General features: G+C 46.4%; 1 protein-coding gene across 2 annotated transcripts; it reads right to left on the bottom strand.

Moving 5' to 3' along the window:
• Nucleotides 1–285: 285 nt before the first annotated feature.
• Nucleotides 286–9964, bottom strand: AGTRAP (angiotensin II receptor associated protein). Of its 2 annotated transcripts, none has more exons than XM_087755368.1 (5): nucleotides 9841–9964; nucleotides 4498–4532; nucleotides 4161–4272; nucleotides 3383–3581; nucleotides 286–1188 (listed from the first exon to the last, which is right to left on the bottom strand). In XM_087755368.1, the coding sequence occupies exons 1-5, from the start codon at nucleotides 9865–9867 to the stop codon at nucleotides 1082–1084; spliced, it is 480 nt and encodes a 159-aa protein (XP_087611494.1). In that variant the 5' UTR covers nucleotides 9868–9964; the 3' UTR covers nucleotides 286–1081. The 2 variants fall into 2 exon arrangements, with proteins under 2 accessions (XP_087611494.1, XP_087611495.1); XM_087755369.1 differs by having other exon boundaries at nucleotides 4161–4300; nucleotides 9841–9951.
• Nucleotides 9965–11264: the final 1300 nt, after the last annotated feature.

The raw sequence follows: 11264 nt of genomic DNA on the forward strand, positions 1-11264 counted from the left end.
ACAGCAGGGCAGATTTATTGTGCATAAGATTAGTTTGTCACACCCACAGAGCTCACCACTGCAGTGTAAATAAACCCATCTTTTCCTTTCCTCAATCCTCATTTTACTAGCCCAACTTCCCACCCACACATTTACAAGCAGTACCCTCTACTTGTCTGAGTAAAGCTTAGACTAAAAGCCATCGAAGCCCTGTAGAGGTTCCCCCATAATGACTCTCCCAGACTGCCTGGCTACAGTCCCAAACCCTCAGGAATACATTGTCAAATGAGACATAGGTGACCAGTGTAACTTTTTCTAACACAGGAAAAACTGTGTTCATTTTATAGTTTTCTTAAAAAAATGTAACATTTCAAGTTCTGTTAAGATAGGCAGCTGAAGGCAAAAGGGTATTTCAAGGCACAGAGTACCTATAACCTACATTCAACAGCCATTTTAAGGATCCTGAAGGACATTCAACTTGCATAAAAGCATCAGTGAATAAAACCCAGGACTAGATACTGGGAGCACAAGCAGCTCCCTGGCCCAGTAAGAGCATTTTATACCAACCCCAACTTTGTGCAAACCACCACAGCTAGCATAGGGAGTTACGGTCATAAATCTTTAGTTAAATAACACCATCAAAAACAGCCCTCAGGAACTCCCAGATGTCTCCTGGGAATGTATCTGCATAAAAGCAGACTAAACTGTATTGCTTAAGGGCAGCCCATAAGCCTTTTAAAGACAGCTTATCCAGGAATATTTTGAGTGGTTCCCTTACTTACAATAGAGAGGATGCACAATACAAGACTTGGAAGACTGCAGAAGGTGCATCCACTCATACATACAGAGGACGGATTTAGGGAGAGGGGGGAAAGGAGAGTAGTGGGATTACAGAGTCATAGTGCTTAACATGACATCTCCGACATCTTCTGGACTTACTGCAGGAACCCATCTGCCTAACCTTCAGGGAGGCAAAAGAAATGAAAAATCAGATCCTCTCCTGTTTGCTTAGTAGCAGGTCTTGCTCCATCAGAACAGGCATGGGAAGAGCAGAAGGCTAGACTGGCAAGGGAAGCATCCGTTTTCTGTTGCAGAGAGGGCCTCAGTACGCCTGCTGGGCTGTCTTGCTTGAGTCAGGCCACTGTGGAGGGGCATCCTGCTGATCAATTGGCTCATAGGTGCTGCGATCCCGGCCTGCATGGGTGACACCTGAATAGAGATGGAAGAGAACAAGCTTGGTAAGAAAACAAAAGCAGAAGAAATGAATCCCCTAGAAGAAACCAACAACACAGGAGCACACCACATTAGCTGCTCTACCAGCTCCCTAGCACTTGTGTTCTGCAATCCTCACTACACAGGCAGCAGGTAAAAAACCTCATCCTTCCAACGAAGGCAAAATAACTGAGATGCATTTGAACATGCCTCGATTCCCTGAGACCTGCTCTCTTAGTAGCCACATGGCTGTGTGGAAAGCAACACCTGCAATACTACATAGCAGCATAACAGGCTCCTGTAATACCCTATTTCAGCAAGATCAAGTTTATGAGATCTAGCAGAAAAATGAACAGACAAAACCAGCAGGAACCATGGCTAGCTGACAGCATAGATTTAAGAGCATGATTCATCCATGAACCACTCTTCCCAACAATGCAGCTATGCCTCAAGTGTGCTACACCATGGCACTGAATTTGAATCCAGCAGTGCTCCTAATTGCCCTATGAACTGTCCCGTTACTGTCCAGGGGATGAGCAGGGAAAGAAGAGACACAGACAGAGAATATGCATGGAAAGCTCTTTATCTATAGGCTAGGCATCTGCCATGGCTAGAAAGCAATCTGAATCAAAGGTGCGCACCAAACCATATCAGAGGCTTGTTCTATGCAGCAAGGATGCTGCCAAGCAACAAAAAGGGATTTTGTGTGGAAAGAAAACGACACAGAGAAGACCAGGAAAAATGCAGCACTGTTAGGTTGAAAAGGAAAATGCCAGACAGCAGGAAAATGAGAGAGGAAATTTGTCAACCACGGTTGACAAAACAACAGCACACAGTTTGTACTGAAAATCTTGTGATAAAGACAGTTCAGGAGAGGATATGAAACTACAGTGTCTGAATTCCAGCCTGTGCCTGAGATGAGCCTCTCAGACAGCATCATGCCTGTGTTGGGATAGTGTGGTTGAAGAGGAGTGCTCCCAGATTCCAAGCAAAGGGATGAACTCCTCAATGATACCTACACTTTCCATGGCATTCAAATGTCAAATCCCAGCTGCAAGCACAGTGAGCAACTAATAAAATCTGACACAAATGTGGCCCACAGCAAGGCACTGCAGTTGACTCAGAGGCCTTCTGACCCAGTTAAGACAGATCTGTCTGGCATTTGCAGAAGTAGCTGATGGAGAAGACATCCACATTCCACTAGCAGAGAGATGCAAACAGCACATAGCGCCCAAGCCATGGTTTCCTTCCGTGGCCTCTCCTCCTCTGCAGGTATCCACCTCTTTGCACAGGAACCATTATCTTCTTTGCTAGCATCAAAGCAGCACAAGTGACAGCTTTCAAACACTGTAATGCAGTTATACCATCCTTTGTCATGCACAGCCTTCTTATGAAGGCAAAAAGATAACTGTGCCAGGCTCCTGATTTTGCCAGGGTGAACTCCCACACAGCAAACTGGCACACACTCCCTGGCAGCTGCCCTGGCATGAACTAGCACCAGGCATGCTTGGCAAAGCTGACTGAGACCCAGAACATCCAGCCACAGCCCCTTTTCTCTGGCAAGGCTGACACATTATCATTAGCAAGTACAATCAGGAGAAAAATGAGTGCCTCCAGGCAAAGTCCCACAAGGTAAACATCAGTCCCATTTTCCAGGTGAGGAAATGGAGGTACAAAGCAATCAAGGTAGCTAGGACATGTGAGGCCCGGAGAAAGCATGGAGTTAGAAATCCAGCTTCTTTCCCTCTTGTGCATAATCCAGCTAGAGGGGATGCTGCCTCTACTTTCCCCTAGAAGGAAAAGAAAGGGTTGGCAAAGAGAGGACACCCAAAGACTTTCAACAAGCACACACAAATGCAGGAGGAGGAAGAGAGGAAAAGCCTCTCAGTTATACTGAATAAGAGAGACAGCAGTGGTATCGATACCATTGTGGGCAAAACAGCTGCCAGACGAGGACTCCAGGTCTGCAAGGGAAGAGAGGAAGAATGTACATTTAAGGTCTAAAACACACCAGAACCACAAAATGGGAGAATAGACATGAGCAAGAGAGAGCAAGCACCACATCTCCCTGGAAGGGGGGGCAGAATCCAGCTGCACAGAGCTCAGGCTGAAGGGTCCAAAGTGCAAGGTGGTCTCCCTAACAGCAGAGGAGGTGGCCCACATTGACTTGGAGGCAGAGGAAGCATCCTACCTATGTTCAAGGTGTACTCTCCTCCACGCTCCCGATACATTCGATACACCAAATAGCAGGACGCAGGTTTGAGGAGGAGGCTGAAGATGGCCATGCCTACACTGAAACGTTTCGCATCAGTGAGATATTTGTTTGGAGGGTAGAAGACAGAGATGTGAATGATGTCTGTGAGGACGGTGAGCAGCAAGCCAGTCAGGAACTGGAAACAAAGAGAGAATGGGACATGAACTGAATAGGGGATTAATCACGAGGAGTAAGTCAGTTACAGCGTCTATTTCCTGCGAGATCTGTGTGCGCACAGTCATGCCTTCACCCCACTATCACACATTGATAACCCTTGACACTGCCCCAGGTAGACAGATTCCTAAATGAATGATCTTGTATTTCGTGCATTTTCTTCACATCTGACAGACACCTCACAATATCTCTTCAATGTTCAGAGAAGGGTTTTATAAAGCCCCTCCAACTCAAGCATATTAAATGCTTTGAGTCCTCCCCTGGCATTACAAGTCACAACAGCAGGTAAAAAAAGTAAGAATCAAGTATGCCTCATCTCTGAGAAGCAAAATAAGTGACAGTGAATGCTTCTCACCATGGTTTACAGTGCTTATAGATTTATACACTCTCTTAAAAAACCCAAAACAACCCAAACAGGGAATTTGTCTTGTTCACTGCTGTATTGGGAACAGATGAAAATCATCACTGACTCAAAGAAGCTGTCTATGCCCTCCACCCTCTCCCTGAGCAGCCTGGTGGAGGCAAATACCCGCACACTCACCATCATGATGGCATCAAGGGAATCTCGCTGCACAATGGCCCAGATCCCCACTGCAAGGACACTGAAATTTCCCCAGGCATAGGAGGCTGGAAACATGTAATTCATGCATCCCCTGCCAAACAAGAGAAAAAAAACCCAGCCTACATTCACAATAAGCCTGCAACAGTTCGTTTGCACTCATCCTTGTTCCCACGCAAACACCCCACTCTTAGATTTAGGATCTTCTTGCACACAGACAGGCACAAACAGGGAGTGCTGATTCCCTGAGAATGTCGCATTCCTAGTTTGAAGGAATACCCTCTTCTCACCCAGGCCAGGCCAGTTACCAATCACTCACCACACTGTCAGCAGCCAGTGTACCAGAATGATGGCCTATGAAAAAAAACAGAGAGGAAGACAGGTCAGTAAGTTGGGAGAACTGTGGGGGGATCAACGTGAAATGACACCATCTTGTTTCTGAGGGACAGGTGGAAGAGTGCCCTGGACCCGTGAACCAGTGCAGAAAACTGGTGTAGCAACTGGGACAGTGAAGACACAAAACCATTTTTCTCTGCTTCTGTTGCTGTGTATTTCCTGTGGTGCTACAGCGTAGTCATTCATTATCGTTGTCATCTCTGTCGACAGTTGATTCAGGGCCCAGTTAGTCTTTTCTAAATGGGTTATTGATTTTGGAACTCCAGAAGAGTTTGTACAAAAAGCCAGGCAATCTGATTCACGCTATGCTAGCACAGTTTATACATGACCAATCTGGCATCCCATCACCAAGAAGTCCATGGAAAGTCATGCCTGCAGCTCCCAGTAATTTCACTCCAGTCCTCAGTAAATCCTCCTTTTACCTCCTTCCAGTCTGTTCAGAGCAGTGATTTAACCTCACTGCAATATTAACAGAGCTGAAGGCATCTTCTAGGAACCCAAGAACCCAATCCTGCCATAGTACACAGCTCTTTTCATTCCCAGTGAAGCCACCAAGGCCGAAATGCCGGCAATGCTCTAAGCAGCAATAAGATAATGCTGTCACAGATTCTCTACTTTGCAAATGTCCTTAACGAGCCTGATCCTTGTGCTCAGGGGGACAAATCCAAGAAGAAAGCATTTTACTGTAACAAGTGACACAAGGATTCTCTTCACCAGTACTTGACATTTCTGTAACCAAGGAGACATACTCTACATGCTTATTGAGACAGCAAATGGGAACAAGAATATATCACTTCAGTCTTTTTCTATACATATATCCATGTGCTCACTTGCTTTTGAGTCTGCTGGCCAATCTAAACAAAGGGAGTTCACTCATATTCACTCTCTAAATGTTTGTGAAAACAGGAATATGGAAGACAGGCTCCATTAGCAGCCTCATAAAAGAAAGGCTGAAGCCTGGACATATCAGAGGATCCATGGGAAACAGGCACTCTTCCATTTTTTTCTAGGTGTGAGAAATGCTCCAATTGGCATTTATACTGACTCAGTATTAAAAACAAAAACAAACTCTGAAGCACACTCCCCCCACAAACTCCCACCAAAAAAAAAAAAAAAGAAAAAAGAAAATTGGGAAATGAGTAAGTAGCAAAAGGCTAAATTACTCAGTAGACACAGGAAAGCTGTATGCAGATAGGAGCATTAAGACACTAAAAAAGAAATTGAGATCTACTGACATCCGGCTACGTTCACTGACTTAAAACATCTATCCATGCTCTAACTTAATACAAAACTAGTTGCTCAAGGAGAGAGTGGATAACCAACGAAGCTGTGACAGGAGCGAAGCGCAGCCAGGAAATCAACAGGAGCGATGCATCTGCTGTGGCACATATGGCTCTGCAAAAATACCACACTGTAGATGTCTTATCATGAGAGCGCTCCTGCTTTACTGCAGTACCCTAGCACATCTGCTAAGCATTCACCCTGAGTAGCCTAGACTTTGTTGTAACTTCAAACACTGTTTAAACAGATTTTTATTAATGATTTTTTTTAATCGTTCATGAAAGCCTACAAAATGCTTCAGCACCACCCCCCGCTTTCCCTTCTCCCCAGTTGTACCACGGAGACCAGGCAGAAACTGCCAATCAGTAAAATACAAGATGTTCTTCGATAAGAATGTAGACATGCAAATAGCATTTACTCAAGAGACTATCACAACATCAGGGAAATTCTTAATTAGATAGTATTTAATTGCATGTTACATACCCGCAAGACCCCTCAAGGCTCACCAGTTAACATAATTAGGCAGGGTGGCTTTTTTTTTTTTAAAGCTGTCTAGATCAATATTGCAGTTATTAAATTATGAAGCAAGCTTAGTCATCAGCATAAAGTCAGGTAAACCAGGGCTGATAGTATGAGGGACTGCTGAAATAAAAACAAGGTATTCCCTTCCTGGTTATTAGTCCAATTTACCTGTCAGTTCTTCAGGGCGCTATGGCATTAGCTGGTGGTCTTGGTATGCTTTCACATAGAAAATGTAGTGTTAACGAAAAACATTCTTTAAAGCTACAGTCACTATGTAAGATTAGATAATTTGCAGGCAGTCTCCTGATGAGACAACAGAAGAATTCAAATTTTTTCCATCTGTTCAAGGACTTAAGTCTGTACCTAAGAAAGGCATACACTTCTTCTTTTGAGAAAATAACTCCTAAGGCTTGAACTAGTGCCGAGAGCAGAAAATAAGAAAGGTGGGACCTTCGTCCCCATCCCTTCTGGGCAGAAGGATGACCACGTGATTAAAAGCATTGGAAACTGGGGAGAGCTAAGGGGAATTCCTAGCTCCTCTGCAAATCCTTACATGTGATGGAACTAATTGCCAAGCATAAAAAGAGTCTGGGTCTGCCTCGGTCTCATTAGATGGGAAACTCTTTGGAACAGGAACTCACTCCTTCAAACATGCTTCAGCACAGACCCTAGCACAAGGCTGAATTTTGACTAAGTTAAAAATTACATGGTTCCAAATTACAATTATTTTCTTGTAGTATCTAACTTTTAAAATTTTACTTTTTTTTTTTTTTTTTGAGAGTGAGCTAACCTACTCTGTGAGTGACATATTCACCTGAGGATGTAGTAACCAAAATACAGATCTGAGTGACCACCTGTGAGTGAGCCACCTGTGAGGATGCTCCTCATTATTGTAACAGAGTGATAATAATGAGAGTGGTTAGGCAGTGGAACAGGCTATCCAGCGGGGGTGTCGTGGCTCTATCCTTAGAGATTTTTAAAAGTCAGCTGAATTTTGAGTTGTGCTATTTGATCTGACTTTGATGTTAGCTTTGCTTTGAGCAGGAGGTTGGACTGATGACATACAGAGGTCTCTCTTAATTTAACTTATTCTATGATTCTGTGACCTAGTATTTAAAAATGCCCAAGCATAAAGTGTGTGTTTCCAGGCACATGGATTATAGGGGATTGTACAGGCTTGATCGAACTTAAAACTTTGTATTTCGAGGCTCTGCATAGTTAGCACAATAATCCTAGGAGTCAAGCATTCACTGCAAAAATATGGCTATGCTGCTTCCCACATGCTTTGCTGAGCATTACTATTAGAGCTGAGCCAGTAGATGCTGTTTCATGAGCATGTTCCTCATCCACTCTAGGGCAAAGCCTGCTACATTAATTTTATAGCTCTGGAAGTAGCTTAAAGAGAGACCTCAAGGCTAAGACATTGCTGTGTTCTGGCACAAATGCAGCTCAGTCATGCAGTTTTCTTGGAACTGCTTCTATCACGACGCTCATCTTTTTTAATCTCACAGAAACTGTAAGCAGATCGTGCCAATGAATAGCAGTAGTGTCTGTTATTTCCAGTCCCCGTCCAAGTAAGAATCTTTCCCACCTTTGCGATTTGTTTCAGGGAAGTAGGCCCTAACTCAGGAACAGTACAAAGACACAGGTACAATTATTAACTCAGTATTCCCCAGCTCTTCAGCCTCAGAGCAGTACCAGCAGACTTGATAACGAGGAATTTCTTAATGCTGAAAACAGTTTGCCCCTGACAAGCTTACCCTTATCTAGGAAGAGATTTGGGAATGGTTGTCTGAAACCAGAGAAGAAAGGCTACATTTTAGTTGTGTTGTCATGGTGACTCATTCATTCAAGAAGTCTGTGTTTTTCAGCTCCCCTATCTCCACCTCCCATGGTAGAACATGTATTTCATGTTGGCAAACTTTTTAATTAAATGTCCTTATTTTTCACTGTTGTTTTAGCATGGGGGGGGGGGGGGGGGGAAATCAAACCAAGTCAAAAAACAAACCAGAAGGCAAGATCTTTTAATCTTCCTAGTGCCCTGGGAATCACACAATAGTCCAAACTTGTCAGAGCAAAGTATCAGCTAGTTTCCAGAATGTAATGTAATCCACATGCCAGGCCTTGAAAAATCCATTGGCTTATTTACCTCCAACAAGGGAGGCTGCTTTTCTTGGTGAACTAGTAAGAGGGGAAAACATTATTCTATGAACGCCAAGCTTTTATTTAGCACAGCCACATTAAACCCTTCCTGTACAAAGCTGAATTCATAACGGTAGCTGAGCTAATGCTATCCTCCCACCCAGCCCATAGGCAGCCTGCTCCAAGGCCATTGCTCAGAGCTTTATGAATCAATAGCAGAAAAAAAACCTGATGTCATCAGTGATGCTTTCATTCTCTGGGCAAAGTTTTAACCAAAGAAAGCACCTGCAACTTGCCATACCAGACAAGATACACAAAGTACTGAAGCTGGACAAAGGCACACACACCTAGAAATCTCAGGGCTCTGAAAATAGGAAAGACAAAAAAAACAAAAATAGAGGAAAATTTCATCTGTCTGGTATCAGGGAAGGCTTCAATATCAAACACCAACATCAAAAGCAAGAAAGTGATTTTAGCATACTCCAGCTTCCCCGCAAGGATGTGCTTCTTCCCAAAGTGAAAGGCGTAACATCACTGTGATAAGTCCCTTCTTTCCCATTTCTCTGGTTACCAAATATTCACTGAAATTTTCGAATTGTCCCCAACTGAAGCCCCGCACCCAACAGAGAAGCAATTTCAATTATCTACCAGATGATAACCCCAAAGTAAGTGGGATCATCTTTCTAAGATATTTTGCCTGACAAGCAAAAACTTTGCCTCCTCAGGGTCTTGTGTAGTGTTTATCCTGGATTAGCTCTGGTCAGCTGAGCTGGAAGCCTCCAGGGACACAAGTTAATGACCAGCTCTTGTCCCAGCCCGGTCCTTAGCCACTTTGGCAACTGCCCTGAAGTAAGAGAGAACCATGGAGTCATTGCCTGCTGGTCTTACGACCAATTGCTTTTGCAACGTTTGCCCGTGTGATGCAAAAGGTTAGAAACACCAGTCATTCCTCCTCCTCGGAAGCCTCCGCATCTCCTGAGCGCCCAGGGCCTGGGCCAGGCGCAAAGCTGGCCAGCATGTCAGGGCAGAGGGCGGGCCGGGCCAAGCGCCCGCTCCCCGGGACGCCCTCCCGCCGCCCCGGGCCTCCGCCTCCCCCGGGCCGCGGCCGAGGAAGAGCGCTGCCGCCCCGGAGGAGCCCCCTCGCAGCCCTCCCGCTCCCCACGGCGGGGCCTCGGCCAGCGCCGCGCAGCCCCCGGCCCCGCCGCGCCCACCTGCTCCCTCCGAGCCCGCGGAGACCGAGGGGGCGGCCAGCCACGGGGCAGCCAGACAGGCCCCTGCCCGCCGGGGAAGCCCGGGAGCGGCTCGGCCCCGCGGCCCCTACCTTGAGGTTGACGGCAGGCAGCTCCATGGCAGCGGCCCGCTCGCCCCGTGACTCGCGGCGGCGGGGCCGCCTCACGTGGGGCTGGGCCGGGCCCCGCCGCTGGCCCCGGGCCGCCCAGGGGAGGGCGGGAGGAGCCGGGACACCGCCCCGCCGCGCCCCACGGCCCCGCCGCGCCCGGCCGGCCCCGGGCCGCGGCAGCCGCTCCGCCTCGGTGGGTCCTCGGGCGCTGGCGGCTCGTCGTGGGGTGCGGAGGGACCGGGAGGCCCGGCCCCTGCCCGGAGCCCTGCCCTCTGCCACATCAGTTGATGCACGGTGGTTGCGGAGTGTGCCTTTGTGGGCTCTGGGTGGCAAGCGGTGGCTTCTTGTCAGACGGCCGTCTTCCAGACGAGGAAATAGTCTGGACACTTTAGCTACCTGATGGGTATTGCACAGCACCTGTTTCCAAAACAGAAAGCCACCACTAGGTTAAAAGTGTACCTGGATGAGTTTGTTGACTCCAAACACCCAGCAAAACGGTTCGTCCTGCTACTTACACACATAATGCAGCTGAGGGAGGGTTTGACAGTGTACTTGGGATGTAGTCAGAGTCCAGGAAGGCTAATGCGTGTATAGGACTTAGCAGCTTTCTGGAGGAAGAGAAAGCTTTCGTGCACACATCAGTCCTGTGGCAAAAAAGTGAGGAGTGACAAAGAGGCTCTTGATAAACACCAATAAAAAAGCAATTGCAAGGGGCTAGCTGTGCTCAGCTGTATCACAAGCTGTGTCACTAGTCAAGTTCAGGTCAGTCTTTGTGGTTGAGCACTGGAGTCTCTAGCCGTGTAGCTAGAATGACTGGCAGATACTTAGTTGTTTCCTTTGGCTCTAGATTTTTCCTTAGAACTAGGTGACTGAACTCTTTGCCTAAAAGCCTGGTACAAATCATGAGTTCTTCATCTCTCATTCTGAAAGAAAACTTCTCCCATTTTAGAGCTAGGGAAGTTGATAAGTCATCAACCCAGCCTCACACAGTACAGCTATAACTTACCATTTCCTGTCCAGTTCATAACAGCAGTCTTCTCCCCAACTATGGCAAATGAACTAACAGAACGAAGAAGTCAGGATGACCCCTCTCAAACCTTCCCTTCCTTGCCCGATGTATGCTTTACCTGTCTGCAGCATGAGACTACAATGTTTTACTGGGTCAGTTGCTTTCTTGTCATCATTTATTCTTAGGGAAAAGATGGGGCCTCTAAGGAACGAGCAAGGAGTCAGAAGTTCATTGCAGAAGCTGAATGTGGAAATGTATGAGTCATCCTTCAATCCCATTTCCAGTTCAAGCAGTGCAATGCAAGGTTATGCATGAGAATTGTGCAGTGCTGGACCTACACTCAGACATTCTCAAACAAGCCACAGATGTAGCCCTATCTAGCCTGTCCTTCACTGCG

Source organism: Nipponia nippon, unplaced genomic scaffold (assembly GCF_047370975.1).
Source record: "Nipponia nippon isolate SJK-2023a ecotype South Korea unplaced genomic scaffold, ASM4737097v1 scaffold_19, whole genome shotgun sequence".
NCBI classification, from domain to species: domain Eukaryota; kingdom Metazoa; phylum Chordata; class Aves; order Pelecaniformes; family Threskiornithidae; genus Nipponia; species Nipponia nippon.

What these genes read in the sequence shown, in the direction of transcription:
- AGTRAP (XM_087755368.1), bottom strand. Translation starts at nt 9,867, where the DNA reads ATGGAGCTGCCTGCCGTCAACCTCAAG. An exon ending in CACTGGCTGCTGACAGTGTG is followed by an intron (nt 4,273 to 4,497) that starts GTGAGTGATTGG and finishes CTTGTTTGGCAG; the next exon opens with GGGATGCATGAATTACATGT. An exon ending in AGAGTACACCTTGAACATAG is followed by an intron (nt 1,189 to 3,382) that starts GTAGGATGCTTC and finishes ATCTCTATTCAG; the next exon opens with GTGTCACCCATGCAGGCCGG.